This window comes from Oncorhynchus mykiss, chromosome 22, assembly GCF_057628025.1.
Source record: "Oncorhynchus mykiss isolate SJ-2025 chromosome 22, ASM5762802v1, whole genome shotgun sequence".
Lineage (NCBI taxonomy): Eukaryota > Metazoa > Chordata > Actinopteri > Salmoniformes > Salmonidae > Oncorhynchus > Oncorhynchus mykiss.
In genome coordinates, this window is record NC_143043.1 from 20,840,671 (window position 1) to 20,861,164 (window position 20,494).

The window sequence follows — 20,494 nt, forward strand, 5'->3', positions numbered from 1 at the left end:
AGTTTCTCCCATTCTTCTCTGTAGATCCTCTCAAGCTCTGTCAGGTTGGATGGGGAGCGTCGCTGCACAGCTATTTTCAGGTCTCTCTAGAGATGTTAGATCAAGTCCGGGCTCTGGCTGGGCCACTCAAGGACATTCAGAGACTTGTCCCGAAGCCATTCATTCCTGTGTTGTCTGTGTGCTTAGGGTCGTTGTCCTGTTGGAAGGTGAACCTTCACCCTAGTCTGAGGTCCTGAGCACTCTGGAGCAGGTTTTCACCAAGGATCTCTCTGTATTTTGCTTTCCCTCAATCCTGACTAATAGTTCAATCAAATAGTTTCATCAGACCAGATAATCTTCTTTCTCATGGTCTGAGAGTCCTTTAGGTGCCTTTTGGCAAAGCGGAGTGTCATGTGCCTTTAATGAGGTGTGGCTTCCGTCTGGCCATTCTACCATAAAGGCCTAATTGGTGGAGTGCTGCAGAGATGGTTGTCCTTCTGGAAGGTTCTCCCATCTCCACAGAGGAACTATGGAGCTCTGTCAGAGTGACCATGGGGTTCTTGGTCATGACCAAGGCCCTTCTCCCCTAATTGTTCCGTTTGGCCGGGCGGCCAGCTCTGAGAAGAGTCTTGGTGGTTCCAAACTTTTTAATTTAAGAACGATGGAGGCCGCTGTGTTCTTGGGGACCATCGATGCTGCAGACATTTTTTGGTACCCTTCCCCAGATCTGTGCGCTGACACAATCCTTTCTCACAGCTCTACAGACAATTCCTTCAACATCATGGCTAGTTTTTTGCCCTGACATGAACTGTCAACTGTGGGACCTTATATAGACAGGTGTGTGCCTTTCCAAATCATGTCCAATCAATAGAATTTACCACAGGTGGACTCCAATCAAGTTGTAGAAACATCTCAAGGATGATCAATGGAACTAGGATGCACCTGAGCTCAATTTCAGGTGTCATAGCAAGGTGTCAAAAATGTCTAAAAACCTGTTTTCGCTTTGTCGTTACGTGGTATTGTGTGTAGATTGTACATTTTTTATGAATCCATCTTAGAATGAGGCTGTAACTAACATAAATCAAGGGGTCTGAAAACACATCACAATTATATCTATGAGCTCCACAGACAATTCCTTGCATGTAAGAGTTTCTGCTCTTACATGCACTGTCAACTGTGCACACGCACATGTCCAAACAATTGAATTTGCCACAGGTGGACTGACTCCAATCATGTTGTAGTGTCATCTCAAGCAGTGTAGGCTGGTGGGAGGAGCTATAGTACAGGCTCATTGTAAGTGCTGGAATGGAATAGATAATAACGGAGTCAAACATGTGGTTTCCATATGTTTGATGTTTGATCCGTTCCATTTATTCCATTCCAGCCATTACAATGAGCCCGTCCTCCTATAGCTCCTCCCACTAGCCTCTCAAGGATGATCAAAAATAAATAAGATCCACCTGAGTTCAATTTGGAGTGTCATAGCATAATGTGAATACTTATCTAAATGAGATATTTATGTATTTAATTTTCAATGAATCTGCAAAAATATTTAAAAACATGTTTTCCCTTTGTCATTATGGGGTATTGTGTGTATACGGGTGTAAAAAGATATATGTTTTGAATTAAGGCTGTAACACAACAAAATGTGGAATAAGTCAAGGAGTATGAATACTTTCTGAAGGCACTGTATATGTATTCCTGTGACACCTGAGGCCCTACTTAAACCCAGGCCAAGGTCTCCAGGTCAAGTCAAAAACATATTCTTTTATGAACAGTCTTGGAGCGAAATATTTGATTTATTTCACACATTAATCATGTATCGTGACTTTATAGTAAAAATATATGTTTGGTTTTAACCCGCAAATCTGGACTTTGTGGTTGATTGAATGTGACTCTAGGTTGCCCTCTAGTGTGGCAACGCACCTCTAATAGGCTTTTCAGCTGAAGAGAGGATTTTCTTTTCTATAGCTCTTTATTTAAACCAACATTTATGTAGGCCGCAGTATTGTGATCTATTTGCCCATGGGCGAGGTTGATTGGTTTTATTTAACAAATTATGTGATTCAGTAGCATACTGAAAGGGTCCTGGAAACGCCTGCGTTTATGCATCTCTGACGGTTGTGTTTCATTGGGGTGGAGCTAGAGACCATTGACACGTAAGAATCCTGCTTTAATTTTATGGAAGAGGCTACGTAGGCCTACATGTTTTTAGTAGCGAAGGATGGTATTTTTTAATATAGCCAGCTACTAATATTTTGTATTTGGTTTGATGTACATAATTATCAAACGCGACTAAATTAGGCTGTAGAAAGGGGCCTACATAGTCAACGTTGAGAATGAGATTCTCAATGTTTATTTCTCTGCTGAGGCCGATCGGGCCGGTTATTATCGGTATTTCATTGGGATTTACCTTAAGTTTACTTAGTGTGAATTGGGTGGAGGAGTCTTGTTTCCTCAACGGGAAAGCGAGTGAAGAAATAAGTTTGTCCCAAGATGGGAATTCAAAAGGAGCAAGGAGACCCAATTCGATATCGACGGTCAAAGATGTGGACGCCGAGGAAGATTTTGAGCCAAGAATAGTGCCATATAAACCAGTCCAACAAAGCAAACCAAATAAACTTTTTCGGTAAGGATTCAAAGATCATGGTTGAAACCGGAATAGGTGAAATGTATTATTATAAACATGCCACAACAGTGTAGCCTAGATCTTGTTTTTCCAGTTGACTGTGATGTCTGCCATTATTGCCCCCGATATCTTCAGCATGGATATTAGGCTATGTTACCAGTTTTCCCCAGGAAAACTCGTTACAATATTGCCAATTGTCCTTCAGCAGTATGTGAGCCTAGGTTAATTAGGCATGGTTGTTTCCCCATCTTTATCCGTTTTTCAATTGGTTTGCAGTGTCTTTAACTCCTACACCTATTAGATGTCAAGCACACTTAAACAACATCAGACAGCAATTTATGAACAATATGCTTTTTTTATGTAGGAAATTAGCACAATGACATGTAATATCACATTGGAAATCAGTCAGTATTGGAGTAGGCTGTTATTGTGCCCACAAAAACAAAAATATATTTGAAAGGCCAACATTCCTGAAATGTAGAACTAATTTTTACATCCTTCACCCTATCTGTGGCATTCAGTCTCCAGCTACCAGAGGAGACACAGTATTTTTCGCCATAACAAACTATTCATTTTTTTTATTGATATAGTCTACCTACTGTATGTGGAAGAATATCCTAAGAATGGCTTGCTTTGAACTTTGAACCATGTGCTTGACTGACCTTGTGTAGCATGCACAGCCAAGTTGTTCTGGTGTATTTACCCTCTACCATGAATTTATTTTCAGCAGTATTTGGGCAAATAACGATGGCTTAGGAGTAACTATAACTAAACAATGTTATTTTCCAACTTTATTCTGTGCTGTAACATGACTGATTTACTTAGTCCTCTGGGTCCCTGGTGGGACATAAAGGCTGTAACAACTTTCTGCCACTGGATTCTATCTTTGGCTACAGCTTGAAGAGAACCACCTCTACGAGCTCAGCCTTGCAACACAAAGAACTGCCTAAATGTTATTAGACAAAATATGCAAGGATGTTTTCTCATCATGACCTTCATAACAGTGTCCGTGTAACACTATTTGGTTTGATCTGAATAAAATGTAAAAAAAAACAGGTATTTTTAGTTTTAAGTCATTTCATGGGGTTATAGGATTTTTTTTGCCCCTACTCCTCATGGACAGCTAGCCAGTAAACGAGATGTACTGGGTAGATGCGTTTGTATTTCTATTATCACACAGACGGGTTGCTCCATTGCATGAGATAGAGCTTTGAGCTGCTGCGCCGGGGCCGTCCTCTGGTACGGACTCTTCAATCTTGGACTCTGTCCAATGACCAGGTTTTAAAGACAGACAATCCTTAATCATATCCCAGAAGAACACTGGACCTTGACTTCAATTAACCATAGCAAAACAATTACTGATAGGCTTATCTACAGTGTGAATGATTGCAAGTGTTGAGCACAAGAACATGCATGAAAGGATTGCTTTCGCAATGATGAATGAAGACTTTAAAGACTTTAAAAGTTAATTCTTTAAATCATTGAAATGCTGAGCTGCAATAGAATTACTAGTATCTTTGCTGTGCTGTCTATAAATATATGGACAATAACACGTGTTGTGTTTTTGTATACTTGTTTCTCTAGCTTTAACTTTTCACATTGAACATAGCAGCAATCACTTCATGAGAGTGTGTATGTTTTCCAGGGCTAAGTACATCAGTACAGAGCTGGGGATCCGGGAGCGCCTCTTCGTAGGGATCCTGACGTCCAAAAGCACCATCAACACATTGGGAGTGGCCGTGAACCGCACCCTCAGCCACCACCTGGACACTGTCGTCTTCTTCACCGGCATGCGCAACCGCAAAGTGCCCCACGGCATGTTCGTGGTCACCCATGGGGACGAGAGGCTCATATGGAACATGTTCCAGACCATCAAGTACATCTTGGAGCACTATGTCCATGAGTATGACTGGTTCTATCTGGCCCAGGACGACACCTACACCGAGGCAGACCGGATCAAACAGCTGGTGGCTCACCTGAGCATGGACCGGGAGCTTTACATGGGCAGCCCTGAGGAGTTTATAGGTGGGGAGATGGAGGGGAGGTACTGCTACGGTGGGTTTGGATACATTCTGTCCCGTACCCTGTTGCTCCGGCTCAAACCCTTCCTGGAGAACTGTAGGAATGACATCCTGAGCGCCAGGCCTGACGAGTGGCTGGGCAGATGCATCATTGATTATGCCAACACCAACTGTGTGGATGAGCATGAGGTAGGTTATGTATTATGGTCTTGTACAATTAAGTTGCAATGGTGAGAGTTCTATGGGTTTATGATCCCTTTGTCCAAGAGATTAGGCCTAGTCCTAGACTAAGATGCATTCTTAAGTGATTCTCTATTCTAAGTGTTTTTGTTTTGTCCATGACTAGGCTTAATCTGTGTCTGAGAAAGCAGCCCCAAGTGTTTGTCAGGAAGTGAATGTTTCTTGTGTCAACGTACCAGACCTGGGTTGAATACGTATGTTAAATACTTGAGCGACACTTGATTTAGTTCATCCAGTACAATGGAACAAATGGAATAGTCACAAAGTGGACATTTAAGTATTTTACATATGCATTTGGCTCAGATGTGCTCTGAGTTGAAACCCTAAGTCAACTGTCTTTCACTGGCCACTCCCCCAAAAAGATGAAACGGAGCCTGACTTTATGAGGCCTCATAAACTTTACACGGCCCTCTAACATGTAACTCAATCCGTTAGTGTAATAGGCTGGTTCCTGCTCGGTGAAAGCTGGACACACACACACACACACACACACACACACACACACAATATAGCAAATATTGACGACGGTATACTGCAACATCAACATAAGATCCATCTTTCAAGATCCACCAGCCTCATGTTCAAACACTTTATTTCCAATCCACATTTGTCTTGAAATAAATAAATACAAATGATAATAGTGATATCTATAGAATAAGGCATGTTGCACCGTAGTAGTGCTATAACATAGTTATAACATCCATAAGTGTTTTAACACTGCATGTTCTATAGAGACAGAGAGTTGTCTGGCTGGCTGTCTTTCTCTTCACACTGTGACCCCTGATGGTCCTCTCTGCTGTGAAAGGGAGCTTTGCTTCTCCTGTTCTGCACTGACAGTCAGTGCCCCAGTGGAGTCCTGTCACAGTCACACCGCTTGTCCAAGTGACAGTTTAAAGACTGTGTACCATTAAACTAACTAAACTGATTTAATTTATTTGTATATGTTACCCTTTTTGGCTCATAGTGTTGCCCTTTCACATTACACCAGAATTTGTTCCTACACTACACCATTCTATAACAATACTATTTTAGAACCTTTTTACATAATGAGTAGTTAATTCAAGGCAGTTTGAGTGCGCCTAAACCTTTCTCTGTGGTATGTTAACTTCTATACCATTTTCTCTCCTGTGGTCTGGCATTTGAGCAGGAAAACATTTTGTTTAAGAGTCTGTAGTGGAACAGAAACAGAGGGCCTGTTTCAATTCTGCATGGTTGGTCATCATGCCTCAGGGCCAGCACGACTCCAGCAGGGACCGACCTATCTATGAAGGGAGAAGTAGGGGAAAGGTCAGAAGAAAAAAACACGGGAGAGTGTTATTTGGAAGTGTGACTCACATTCCAAAGAACTGCGTTAGAGTATATTAAAAAAAGGTTACTCAGTTATGTGTAGCAGTGACATGTTCTTTAGATCTTTGCAACTCTTGAGATGTTTAGTTAACACATTTTACAGTCCGACGGTCGGTGACCTCATGCGACTTAATTCTTTGTTCTTTTAATAGCTTGATCAGATCGGATTCACTTTTTCTTCCGACCCCTTACTAATTGGTTATCTTCTTAAGGTGTGTACTGTGTTTATCCTAAATGGTCGTCGCTTTAGATTAAGTGGAGTCTTATTACTTATTATGGTCATTTAGGTGTTATTCGTACACTGATTCCTCTTACGTTGTTGACACCATACATTCTAGCAGTGTTGTTCCTATGAAGCCATTTCAAAATGTTTTTTTAATAAGGGCATGTCCAGGTAAAAGGACCCAGGAGAACCAACATGTAAAGTTCATAGAAGTTCATGTCAAATCTGGTGTCAGCTAAGTCATATATATATACAGTGCCTTGCGAAAGTATTCGGCCCCCTTGAACTTTGCGACCTTTTGCCACATTTCAGGCTTCAAACATAAAGATATAAAACTGTATTTTTTTGTGAAGAATCAACAACAAGTGGGACACAATCATGAAGTGGAAGGACATTTATTGGATATTTCAAACTTTTTTAACAAATCAAAAACTGAAAAATTGGGCGTGCAAAATTATTCAGCCCCTTTACTTTCAGTGCAGCAAACTCTCTCCAGAAGTTCAGTGAGGATCTCTGAATGATCCAATGTTGACCTAAATGACTAATGATGATAAATACAATCCACCTGTGTGTAATCAAGTCTCCGTATAAATGCACCTGCACTGTGATAGTCTCAGAGGTCCGTCAAAAGCGCAGAGAGCATCATGAAGAACAAGGAACACACCAGGCAGGTCCGAGATACTGTTGTGAAGAAGTTTAAAGCCGGATTTGGATACAAAAAGATTTCCCAAGCTTTAAAAATCCCAAGGAGCACTGTGCAAAATATAATATTGAAATGGAAGGAGTATCAGACCACTGCAAATCTACCAAGACCTGTCCGTCCCTCTAAACTTTCAGCTCATTCAAGGAGAAGACTGATCAGAGATGCAGCCAAGAGGCCCATGATCACTCTGGATGAACTGCAGAGATCTACAGCTGAGGTGGGAGACTCTGTCCATAGGACAACAATCAGTCGTATATTGCACAAATCTGGCCTTTATGGAAGAGTGGCAAGAAGAAAGCCATTTCTTAAAGATATCCATAAAAAGTGTCATTTAAAGTTTGCCACAAGGCACCTGGGAGACACACCAAACATGTGGAAGAAGGTGCTCTGGTCAGATGAAACCAAAATTGAACTTTTTGGCAACAATGCAAAACGTTATGTTTGGCGTAAAAGCAACACAGCTGAACACACCATCCCCACTGTCAAACGTGGTGGTGGCAGCATCATGGTTTGGGCCTGCTTTTCTTCAGCAGGGACAGGGAAGATGGTTAAAATTGATGGGAAGATAGATGGAGCCAAATACAGGACCATTCTGGAAGAAAACCTGATGGAGTCTGCAAAAGACCTGAGACTGGGACGGAGATTTGTCTTCCAACAAGACAATGATCCAAAACATAAAGCAAAATCTACAATGGAATGGTTCAAAAATAAACATATCCAGGTGTTAGAATGGCCAAGTCAAAGTCCAGACCTGAATCCAATTGAGAATCTGTGGAAAGAACTGAAAACTGCTGTTCACAAATGCTCTCCATCCAACCTCACTGAGCTCGAGCTGTTTTGCAAGGAGGAATGGGAAAAAATGTCAGTCTCTCGATGTGCAAAACTGATAGAGACATACCCCAAGCGACTTACAGCTGTAATCGCAGCACAAGGTGGCGCTACAAAGTATTAACTTAAGGGGGCTGAATAATTTTGCACGCCCAATTTTTCAGTTTTTGATTTGTTAAAAAAGTTTGAAATATCCAATAAATGTCGTTCCACTTCATGATTGTGTCCCACTTGTTGTTGATTCTTCACAAAAAAAATACAGTTTTATATCTTTATGTTTGAAGCCTGAAATGTGGCAAAAGGTCGCAAAGTTCAAGGGGCCGAATACTTTCGCAAGGCACTGTATATATATATCTTTTTTTTTTTTTAATTAAGGCACATTCTTTTTTTCAACCATTTTCTATCCTAAATATTATTAACAGGCAAGGGTTTTGATTTCTGGTCAAACAGATGGAAAAGGGATCTTTTAAAAAATTACCAGAAATATTCTTAAATTATTAGAAATACTGCGGGGTCCAAACTTATTGCCACCCTTGATAAAGGTTAGCAGAAATTACTGTATAAAATAAATAATTCAAATGCTGAGCTATATTGTATGCTAAACAAATTGGGAAATTTTATTTTATACGAATACAATTGCTCAGAGAATGGTTTTGTTTAAAAACGTATGCTTTTTTGAAATCAAAAAGTTAGGGGTCAAGATTCACACCCTTGTTTTCAACACCTCACCGTGCGACGATAACGACACAGCCTTTTTATAAAATCCTTCCAGATACTTGATATCCTTCGTCTGTTCTTACTGACTGCACTCTTCAATTATGTCGTATACTGATTGAGAGGATCAGGTCTGTCTTTCTAGCAGCACAGCCAATGTGCCCATATAGTGTGAGCACTGGGAGTCTAGTCTACATTATATTAGCTCCCCACTCATACTGCATAGAATTTAACACACTTGAATAATGCAATATGTAGAAACGTATTTACTGTTCGCAAAACAATGTCCATACAGTCTAGAACACTTTACAATGCAAGAAGATACCGGTAGCTTCCAGCTTTTTTTAGGCTAACTTTCCTTGCTAGCTTATAGCATAAGTGAACATCAATTCACTACCCTAGTACTTTGTTTATGATAATGCGAGCCAAAATCAAAATATGCTGATTTCAAAGCTGATTGACACATAAACACTTTTAATTCAGTTAAATGTTTCTCCCTCACGTCTAAAGATGGCCTACTTTTGTCTGTGTCACATCCTTCCCATCACCGGTCTCAACTGACTGTGGGAATGTGCCTTGTGAATGACCTCATTACTGGGTCTTTCAGAGAGAGGGCACTTTTTATAAAGTAATACATTTCTACTTCTATGAGAATGTTGTTGATCAGTACAATAAAATAAGTCCCAAATGGAAGGGACACAGATTGTTTGTTTGTAATCTGTAGCCCCATGAAATCAGTGCAAACAAGCTCAAAAACTCAATGCATGCACACACTCCTATTTAATATGCATTCACCTGTATTGTTAATAGCCCTGGGTTACTTCTTGATTCACACAGTTTATCAATAGAGATTTACCACTCAAATAAATGATTACCATTATGTTATTAAGTAGTTAGAGTCAAATGAATAGTTTTAGTGTATAATTGATTCATTAATGCAGACATGGCAATCTCAGAATTTATTTAACATCATATTTCAAATGTAATGATATTGAACTCAAAAGATGCCTAACGATTGAACAGAGCAGTAGCTGATTTTATTTGTCTGGAACATGTGCCATTCTATGACTTTTGCTAATTTGCCTTTTTTGCCATAGTATTGTTTTGGTATCAAGTATCATGATGGTATAGAGTAAGTCAAAAAATCTGGTATTGTGACAACACTATTTTGTTACGTGAAATGAGAATGCATGAGCAGAAAAGAACCCCACACCTACTGTAAAATATGGTGGTGGATCTTTGCTGTTATGGGGCTATTTTGCTTCCACTGTTCCTGGGGCCCTTGTTAAGGTTAAAACATCAAATGAAAACTGGCCTCCCAAGTGGCGCAGCAGTCTAAGGCACTGCATCGCGGTGTTGCGGCGTAACTGCAGCCTGGGGTTTGACCGGGAGTCCCATAGGGCGGTGCACAATTGGCCCAGCGTCGTCCGGGTTAGGGGAGGGTTTGGCCCAGCGTCGTCCGGGTTAGGGGAGGGTTTGGCCCAGCGTCGTCCGGGTTAGGGGAGGGTTTGGCTGGGGGGGCTTTACTTGTCTCATCACGCTCTAGCGACTCCTTGTTGGGGCCGGGCGCCAGCAGGCTGACTTCAGTCGTCAGTTGAATAGCGTGTACTCCGACACAATGGTGCAGCTGGCTTCCGGGTTAAGCGAGTGGGTGTTAAGCTTGGTGGGTCTTGTTTTATAGGATGTATGACTCAACCTTGGCCTCTCCTGAGCCCGTTGGGGAGTCACAGCGATGAGACAAGATCATGAAATTTGGGAGATAAAGGGGGTTAAAATGATTATAATGTTCTTTCCCATTTAGTTTAATTAGATTCAAAACCAAACATAGCGTCCCCTCCCCAATGAAGGCTGTGTTTTTTTTGTCCTACCCAATGCATTCGCCAAGTAGCAGCCTATGGAAAAAGGATTTGGCTCGTGAGACTGTTTTGAAATAAATATGAATCCCCAAAGCATTACTAAAAGATCAAGTTTGGGAGCAGCAAAACAGTGAGCAGACATCACCTTTTGATAATTATTTCAGCCAGCTCCCATTATTATTTTTATTGTGCGTTAAACCCCCTCTATGTACATGTGTCCATGTGCCCATCAGGAACAAGATATGAGATGATGCCGGTGACCCTCCTTATTTAGAAACATTTACGTTATCTTCCTGTAATAATGGCTTGTTTTCCATTTCATTTGATTAAAAACCTCAACTTTATGGTTGAGAACATCCATGGCTCACATGCAATGCAATTTAGAAGCTGTCTGCTATTCCTGGAGATGTGCAAATGCGATCTGTATGATCCTTGCATGATTTTTATAAAACATTATATTTAGGAGCAGTAGCCTGTAACGGAGTGGACATTCCTCTCTTTCTCTTTATATTGGCTCCTGTGAAAAGTTTGGATGTGTGTAAAACCTACCATAGTCTACATTGTCTGGTGTATGTACTATATTTTAACAGCCTATTTAAAACAAGTTGTTTAGTTTTGATTATAATTATAATTTTTTTACCCCAGCAATATCAATAGTGACTTTAATCTTGTTTGGCATGTCCATGGCTCAGACACGGCAGAAATAACATAATTTACAGTAGGCCTAACCCCTATATCGGTGTGAATGCTATGTTAAACAGTGTTGAACTCTTGCAATTACATAGAACAATGTGGACTACAAATACGTTCAAGATATTTAGCAAAGATAGGTTAGGCCTACATTTAAAAAAAATTCTGTAGGCTATTTAACAAACTAGGCTATAACGGACTAACATTCAAATTGGAGTAAAAGACCAGAAATATACACAACTTGAAGCAACCACATATTTAGCCCTGGAGCATGTTCTGATTGGCCTCAACACACCTACAACTTATTTATTCATCAAAACCCAGCCCTTTCTCGCCACCGCCAGCTACTGCGCCCATAATTCCAACTGTGAAAATAGCTCAAATATTTCTGACACACCCTTAGACCTTTAGCGCTACCGCCAGCACTAAGATTTACATTGCATTAGGTTTGTTGAAATACAGCCCCAAAATGTATAACTCAGTCTTTTTGTTTTCACCCAATTCCCACTTTGCTAAATGTGTGTCGATCTTTGTTTTCAGGGGCTGCAGTACTACCATTACGAGATGGGCAAGAACTCAGATCCGAGTAAGGAGGACAATATGCAGTTTAAAAATGCCTTGACTGTCCACCCGGTGTCTGACCCTGAGCAGATGTATAGACTACACAAGCACTTCACTGAGATCGAACTGCAGAGGACATACGATGAGATTGAGAAGCTGCAGGTAAAAACAGTCAACCTGAACACCACAAAACATCCTCTGTTCAGTGAACACTGACTGTAGTCTGTCTCCCTGTCTGTTTTAATTGAACAAGCGCTGAAGGCTTATTTATTTCAGTACTGTTCGGTAATGTTTGTTTTGTGAATGACTCAGCTGTCTTGGTTGAACATAAGCAGCATTTAATTGTAGCCATACAGTATCACTGAGTACAGTTACATGAACACAATTATTGTGATAATAGAATATTGTGAATAGTCAGATTAATATAAAAGTTTGATTTTAATAATGTACATGCTTTGCAAGAATTACTATTTCCCTAATAATCCTGTTTACAAGGGCACATCTGAAATCATTTGATGAATGCAGAAAATCGCCAATCAAAATCAAGCGACCATGTTAGTTTTGTGAAGCCTGTTTGATTCTGAGTTTGGATATACAACGTTTGTATGTGAAAACTATTTCTAAGATGCATACTTTCAGTTTTTCCGAACTCACTTCACTCGCGCGAAAGAAGAACGCTTGCGTTGTTTATGCACAGATCAAATACACGGCTGTAACCTTTGTGTTTTAATCGACGTATGCTTACTTTGATTAAGATAAGCAGAGTGAGGAGTTTACATGACTAATGCCATACTCGGCCTATTGCCATAATCAGTTCAATATCAAGTTATTAGTGTGCATACTCACGGTCAGCTTTTGATTTTACAGAGGTATTTTATTTCTTTACATCTGTATCCACAGACGGAGATAAAGAATGTGAGTGAAGTGGCTTATGATGGCAACCGGAGCGCCCAGTGGCCCATTGGGATCAATCCACCCTTTGAGCCCAAGTCTCGCTTCGAGGTCCTTCGATGGGACTACTTCACGGAGGAACAGGTGTATTCGTGCATCGACGGCTTCCCCAAGTGTGAAATGCGCGGTATTGATCGTTTGGACGTGGCCGACGTCATCGAGATAGCCATGGGGGAGCTGAACAAGAAGTACAAGCCTGTCCTCCACTTGAAGAAGCAGCAGCTGATCAATGGCTACCGGCGCTTCGACCCCACTCGAGGCATGGAGTACACCCTGGACCTGCAGCTGGAGGTAGTCAACCAGAAAGGTCACAGTAGCTCCATCACCAAGAGGGTCCACCTGGTGCGTCCCCTGAGTCGCATCGAGATCATCCCCATGCCTTATGTCACAGAGGCCACCAGAGTTCACATCATCTTACCGCTGAACGTTCAGGATCGAGATTACGTCAACCATTTTCTTGAAGTGTTGGCCGCAAATTCGTTTGAGACCAGTGAAAACGCCATCTTGACTTTCCTGTTCATCTACGACCCATTTGAGGCCCAGCAGGTCAACCAGAATGACATCTTCGCCAGTGTTAAAACCCAGATCAATGCCTACGAACGCAAGTATCCAACAGTGAAGATCCCGTGGATAAGTGTCAAGACCGAAACCCCCTCTCAAATCAAATTCATGGACATCATCTCGAAGAAGCACCCAGTAGACACTCTGTTCTTCATCACCAACGTCAACACCAACGTCAACTCAGAGTTCCTCAACCGTTGCCGCATGAACTCCATCAACAACTGGCAGGTGTTCTTCCCAATCCACTTCCAGGACTACAACCCAGACATTGCCTTCCATAACCAGGAGCCCCCACCCGCAGTAGACCTGGTCAAGGACGCCGGACACTTTGACCGCAGTTCGTTCGAGGAGGCGTGCTTCTACAACACTGACTACATGGCGACGCGCACACGCATGGCCTCCGACGTGCAGGAGAACGAGGAGATCCTGGAGACCTTGGATATCTACGATATGTTTGTCAGGTACTCAACCCTGCATGTGTTCAGGGCTGTGGAGCCAGCCTTGCACCAGAAGTACCACTACCAGGCCTGTAACCCTCGGCTCAGTGAGGACATCTACCACAGGTGTGTTCAGAGCAACTTGGATGGCCTGGGAGCCCGTTCCCAGCTCGCCATGCTGTTATTTGAACAAGAGCAAGGAAATAGCACTTGATCACACCTCGCTTAGAAACTTCACCTTGAATGTGTGTGTGATTGGGTGTATGTGAATGTGTGTGTGCATGTTTGTGTGTTTGCGTGCGTGTGATTGTGTGCATGTCTGTTTTAAAACTAGTGCAGTACATTCCTAAACATTTTTTTTTTTACTGAATACAAAAAACCATGTTGGAACCAAATGGGGTGGTTTTGAACATTGAAAGTATTTTAAACCTTTGATTTGGTGGTCATGCAGGGATGCCTATATCAATATTTTTTTAATATATTAGAAAAGTTCTACATACATTTGATGTTGCTCTCAAGGGTATGGCTTTTAACCTGCACAGCTTTTGATACTTGGTCCTTTGCAGTTTAGTAATCACTACTAAAGCACATCTCAATATGTGTGCCTTTTAATGTCTGTCGGTCCTCTTGTATTTTCATGTCCCTTGTCACATCAAGCAAAATAAGTAGATTTACATGTACACATTTATCAATATTTGAGGCCTCATATTTCCACACTACACAGTTCATATTTTAATGTGTAAGCTGGCATCTGAAATATAGATTCACTCTAGTCAAAGATGTTAAACGGTAGAAAGCTTTATGGCACTGACGTAATCAGATGCACCGTGAGATTACTGTTAGGTTAAGAGGATTGGACATTATGTGTCGGTACTGTAGGTCCCCGTAGGTGAGGTAGAAAACGAGTAGGGTCTCTTTAGGAGGTTGCAGCATTACACATTCTTTAAAAAATCAAATAAAAAGTATATGATTGTCTGTTATTTAGAATAGGAAATCGTGTCATCTTTATCTGTTACATTTCTATCTGCAACACACTAAACATTTCACCCCTCTGAATACACGGTTTCAGTATGTACCACACTAAAATGTCATCTCAATATATTAAAGTAGCAATTTGAAAGCAGTTGCATTTTAAGAATGTAGTTATTGAGGGCAATCAGGATTGTGGTTTGTAATGTATACGTTGGTAGTCAACGTTGTAACATGAATGCTATTAAATTTCTATTGCATCGGAATATACCTGAAGACATACAGTTGAAGTCGGAAGTTTACACACCTTAGCATTTCAACTCAGTTTTTCACAATTCCTGACATTTAATCCTAGTAAAAATTCCCTGTCTTAGGTAAGTTAGGATCACCACTTTATTTTAAGAATGTGAAATGTCAGAATAATAGTAGTGATTTTTTTTCAGCTTTCATTTCTGTCATCACATTCCCAGTGGGTCAGAAGTTTACATGCAGTATTTGGTAGTGTTGCTTCTAAGTTGTTTAACTTGAGTCAAACTTTTTGGGTAGCCTTCCACAAGCTTCCCACAATAAGTTGTGTAAATTTTGGCCTACAGAGCTGGTGTAACTGAGTCAGGTTTGTAGGCCTCCTTGCTCGCACACGCTTTTTCAATTCTGCCCACAAATGTTCTATAGGGTTGAGGTCAAGGCTTTGTGATGGCCACTCCAATACCTTGACTTTGTAATTCCTTTAGCCATTTTGCCACAACTTTGGGAGTATACTTGGGGTAATTGTCCATTTGGAAGACCCATTTGTGACCAAGCTTTAACTTCCTGACCTGATGTCTTAAGATGTTGCTTCAAGATATCCACATACTTTTTTTTCCTCATGATGCACTCTATTTTGTGAAGTGCACCAGACCGACCCCCTGCAACAAAGCACCCCCACAACATGATTCTGCCTCCCCGGTGCTTCACGGTTGGGATGGTGTTCTTCAGCTTGCAAGCCTCCCCTTTTTCCTCCAAACATAACGATGGTCATTATGACCAAACAGTTCTATTTTTGTTTCATCGGGCCAGAGAACATTTCTCCAAAAAGTACAATCTTTGTCTCCATGTGCAGTTGCAAACCATAGTCGGGCATTTTTATGGCGTTTTTGGAGCAGTAAAACCGTAGTCGGGCGGTTGTATGGCAATTCTGTAGCACAACCAGACTTGTGGAGGTCTACAAAACTTCTTCTGAGGTCTTGGCTGATTTCTTTTGATTTTCCCATGATGTCAAGCAAAGAGGCACTGAGTTTGAAGGTAGAGCTTGAAATACATCCACAGGTACACCTCCAATTGATTCAACTTATGTCAATTAGCCTATTAGAAGCTTCTAAAGCCATGACACCATTTTCTGGAATTTTCCAAGCTGTTTAAAGGCACAGTGAACTTAGTGTATGTGAACTTCTGACCCACTGGAATTGTGATACAGTGAATTATAAGTGAAATAATCTGCCTGTAAACAATTGTTGGAAAAATGACTTGTGTCATGCACAAAGTGTCCTAACAAACTTGCCAAAACTACAGTTTGATAAGACATTTGTAGAGTGGTTGTAAAACGAGTTTTAATGACTCCAACCTGAGTGAATGTAAACTTCCGACTTCAACTGTACATAGTTTGAAATCCCATTGATATTGACATTTCCCTGCAACATTTCTGCCAAGTTATAATAATAATAATCACAATTATTATTATAATTATTGTGTATATATACATTTCCATGGTACCACATTGTAGCCCTCAATATGTAATAGTTTGGCATCGAGCAAATAGCTGTACACTGCAATTTCCACTCAGTATTGTGCAAACAGAGGCCTTTTGAGTGGGTGCAGCAGGTACCAGTAACCTGAGAAGTAAAATATGTGCAATACTGTATATATATGAACAAATTCTAACTGTCCATTCAAGGACAGGGATTTTATTTGTTTGACATGTTGCAAATTGAGAATATGTTCTAAAGTTATATTTATAAAGCTTATACCAAGCCAATATCCTTTGTAACACTGAATGTGACATGGCCTACATTGAAGGTAGACAGTGAAATGACGTTGCAACGAGCAGCAGCGCAGATGTTGCGATGAGACGCAATATTTTGTTCTCGTACAGTCACACACCGTATCTGCGCGTGTGTATGGGTTCGTACGGGACTGAAACTGCTGAGAAGTTTAGCCTCGCGCTTCAACGCTCTTATTTGTTGCGGAAGTTGACCCACTATGTTGTTGACTTTGTGCATCTATGTCCTTTCGCTGAGTCTACAGTACCTTTTTTTAAGACTTTACTGACATTACTGTTTTGTGTATAAATGAATACACTACATTTTAAAGATTTGATTTGTATTGTATTATACTGAAAGAAACACTATGGACACTGAATCTACCATGAAATGAATACATACTAAAAAGAAACAACCAAATGCCCTTGTAAATCTAGATTTTACATGTACAGTGCCTTCAGAAAGGATTCACACCCTTTTACTTTTGTGTAACTGATCTACACACAATATACCCCATAAAGTCAATGTGGAATTTGGTTTGTAGAACATTTTAGAAAGGAATAAAAAATGAAAAGTCAATAAGTATTCAACCCCTTTGTTATGGCAAGCATAGATACGTTCAGGAGTAAAAATGTGCTTAACGAATCACATAAGTTGCATGGACTCATTCTGTGTGCAATAATAGTGTTTAACATAATTTTTGAATGCTACCTCATCTCTGTACCCCACACATACAATGAATTATATGTAACTTCCCTCAGTCGAGTAGTGAATTTCAAACACAGATTCAACCACAAAGATGTGGGAGGTTTTCCAATGCCTCGCTAATTACACTTTGGATGGTGTATCAATACACTCGAAAGATACAGCCATCCTTCCTAACTCAGTTGCTGGAGGGGAAGGAAACTGCTAAGGGATTTCACCATGAAGCCAATGGTGACTTTAAAATGGCTGTGATAGGAAAAACTAAGGATGGATCAACAATTGTAGTTACTCCCCAATACTAGCCTAATTGAGTGAAAGGAAACCTGTACAGAAAAAAACTATTCCAAAACAGGCATCCTGTTTGTAATAAGGCACTAAAGTAATACTGCAAAAAATGTGGCAAAGCAATTCACTTTTTGTCCTGAATACAAAGTGTCATGTTTGGGGCAAATCCAATAAAGCACATTATTGAGTACCACCATCCATATTTTCAAGCATAGTGTTGGCCGCATCATGTTATGGGTGTGCTTGTAATTGTTAAGGACTGGGGAGTGTTTCTGGATAAAAAAGAAATGGAATGGAGCTAAGTACAGGCAAAATCCTAGAGGAAAACCTGGTTCAGTCTGCTTTCCACCAGACACTGGGAGATTAATTCACCTTTCAGCAGGACAATAACCTAAAACACAAGGCCAAATTTACGCTGGAGTTGCTTACCAAGAAGACAGGGAATGTTCCTTAGTTGCTGAGTTAGTTTATTTACTTAGACAACCCAAAAAAGTAGATTTAACAATGAAAATTGTTGTCTAGCAATGAACAACAACCAATTTGACAGAGCTTGAAGAATATTGAAAAGAATAATGGAAACATTTTGCAAAATCCAGGTGTGGAAAGCTCTCAGAGACTTATCCAGAAAGACTCACAGCTGTAATCACTGCCAAAGGAGCTTCTACAAAGTATTGACTCAGGGGTGTGAATACTTATGTAATTGAGATATTTCTGTATTTCATTTCAAATAAATTATTACATTTTGAATTCAGTCTAACACAAGAAAATGTGGAATCATTTTAGGTGCATGAATACTTTCTGAAAGCACTGTATATGATTTTCCAGGAGGTTTTGCAATTGCATCCAAAATATGCATGTCTATTTTGCTAGAGACCATTTGAGATTACAATACATTATGCAAATTCAGAATGACGAAGCTCAAATAGAGATTTCCATTGTTTCCCTTGTATCTGATGTGTGTACATATAATATGTTAGGGATAATCCACGAGGGGCTATGCGGTGTGACCTTCCACGGAGTTGCATTATTTTCCAGAGAATGCATAGAGCCCTGAGTTGATTATCCCTTTTATACCATGGCTATAATTTAACACATTTGTTGCTAGAAAGGTGTTAATTTGCCTGTAGAAATGTGTTCAACATCCACTGAAGTAGCTAGCAAGTTTACTAGATGGCCAGTTGCCATGGTCACCAAACAGACTTGCTAGTTTAGCTAACCAAACCAATCAGTCCTAGCTTGTTATTATGAAAATCGAATTCAACAATACCAATACTGTTTTCAATTTGACTTTTGCTTTCAAAAGCAACTAAAAAAACATGTAAAAATGAGCTATTGCCATTGAATTCTACCGCGCAAATATAGCATGTGTTATTTAAGCAATAAGTCATGAGGGGGTGTGGTATATGGCCAATATACCATGACTTGTGGAGTGCTTGGATACAGCCCTTAGCTGTGGTATATTGGCCATATACCACAAACAGGTGCCTTATTGCTATTATAAACTGGTTACAAACATCATTAAAAAAAATCATTTTTGTCATACCCGTGATATACCACGGCTGCCAGCCAATTGGCATTTAGGGCTCGAACCACCCATTTTAAAAAGGCAAATAATGCCCACTCTAGGATGCCCTTTGAGCCAATCTGGAAGGACTATTAAACAATGCAATGGTATGTCATCTAATTGTTATGACAAATCTTCAGTTAGTAGCTTTGTTTAGGTGAGGCGATGGCGTAATCGACATTTCCTGCTTTGCATTTTACACTGTTGACTATTCTCTGTTTACTACCAGTGTAAGTATTGGATTCAGTCGTTTGAAGTGTCCAGTGTATGTTTCTAATGGTAGTGTTAACCTAACTCATTATTAATCTAATTGAGAAACAGTGACCACTTGGAAATTCAATCCATATCCTTCCCATAAAGCAGCTGCCCCAAGTCTGTCCAGACCTATATTAAAAAGGTCCTGTGTACAGCACAAGCTGTAAATTATGTCCCCCCCCCCCCGTCTGTCTATAGGACATCCGTTACAAAACAAACAACCGCAGGACACTTCCAACCTACAAATGGAAAATGAAATAATCATTGGTAAATCTTCTGTTACATGTTCCATGTCATATTACTGAGTACATCACTATTGTGTAGATACAAGACTCAATGGTGTACTGAAATCCTCAATGAACTGTGAATTATTGTAATGATGGAATAAACAACTAAAGTGTGAACATTTTTGTCTTAGTTCCTTTTTTTTAAGTGTGGTTTGGTAATGAACTAGCATGTACAGTAGAAATGGTGAGCGGAGCATTCCATTTGGGATGCAGTGGAGTCAGCAAAGCTAATGTTGTCCTTTAGGTGTCAGCAAAAGAGCACAATCATTCAGCCATGGTCAAATGTCAGATGTTAATCAAACAGGAGAAAGACCAAGTTACTTATATGTTCAAAACTGCACAAGTTTCAAAGCCAATACACTATATTATATTTGGTATATTCTGTATATATTAGCATATTCTGTATATCTTATCTTTCCTATTTATACTGAACAAAATTATAAATGCAACATGTAAAGTGTTAGTCCCATGTTTCATGAGCTGAAGTAAAAGATCCCTGAAATTTCCATACGCACAAAAAGGTTATTTCTCTCAAATTTTGTGCACAAATTTGTTTACATCCCTGTTAGTGTGCATTTCTCCTTTGCCAAGATTATCCATCCACTTGACAGACGTGGCATATCAAGAAAATGATTAAACAGCATGATCATTGCACAGGTGCACCTTGCGCTGGG

At 40.2% G+C, this 20,494-nt stretch overlaps 1 protein-coding gene across 2 annotated transcripts; it reads left to right on the plus strand.

Moving 5' to 3' along the window:
- Nucleotides 1–1,862: 1,862 nt before the first annotated feature.
- LOC110501537 (chondroitin-polymerizing factor, non-catalytic subunit) lies at nt 1,863–19,937 on the plus strand. 2 transcript variants are annotated; one of them, XM_021579182.3, is made up of 4 exons: nt 1,863–2,608; nt 4,254–4,818; nt 11,771–11,953; nt 12,692–19,937. In XM_021579182.3, the coding sequence occupies exons 1-4, from the start codon at nt 2,319–2,321 to the stop codon at nt 13,952–13,954; spliced, it is 2,301 nt and encodes a 766-aa protein (XP_021434857.3). In that variant the 5' UTR covers nt 1,863–2,318; the 3' UTR covers nt 13,955–19,937. The 2 variants fall into 2 exon arrangements, with proteins under 2 accessions (XP_021434857.3, XP_021434858.3); XM_021579183.3 differs by having other exon boundaries at nt 1,868–2,138.
- Nucleotides 19,938–20,494: the final 557 nt, after the last annotated feature.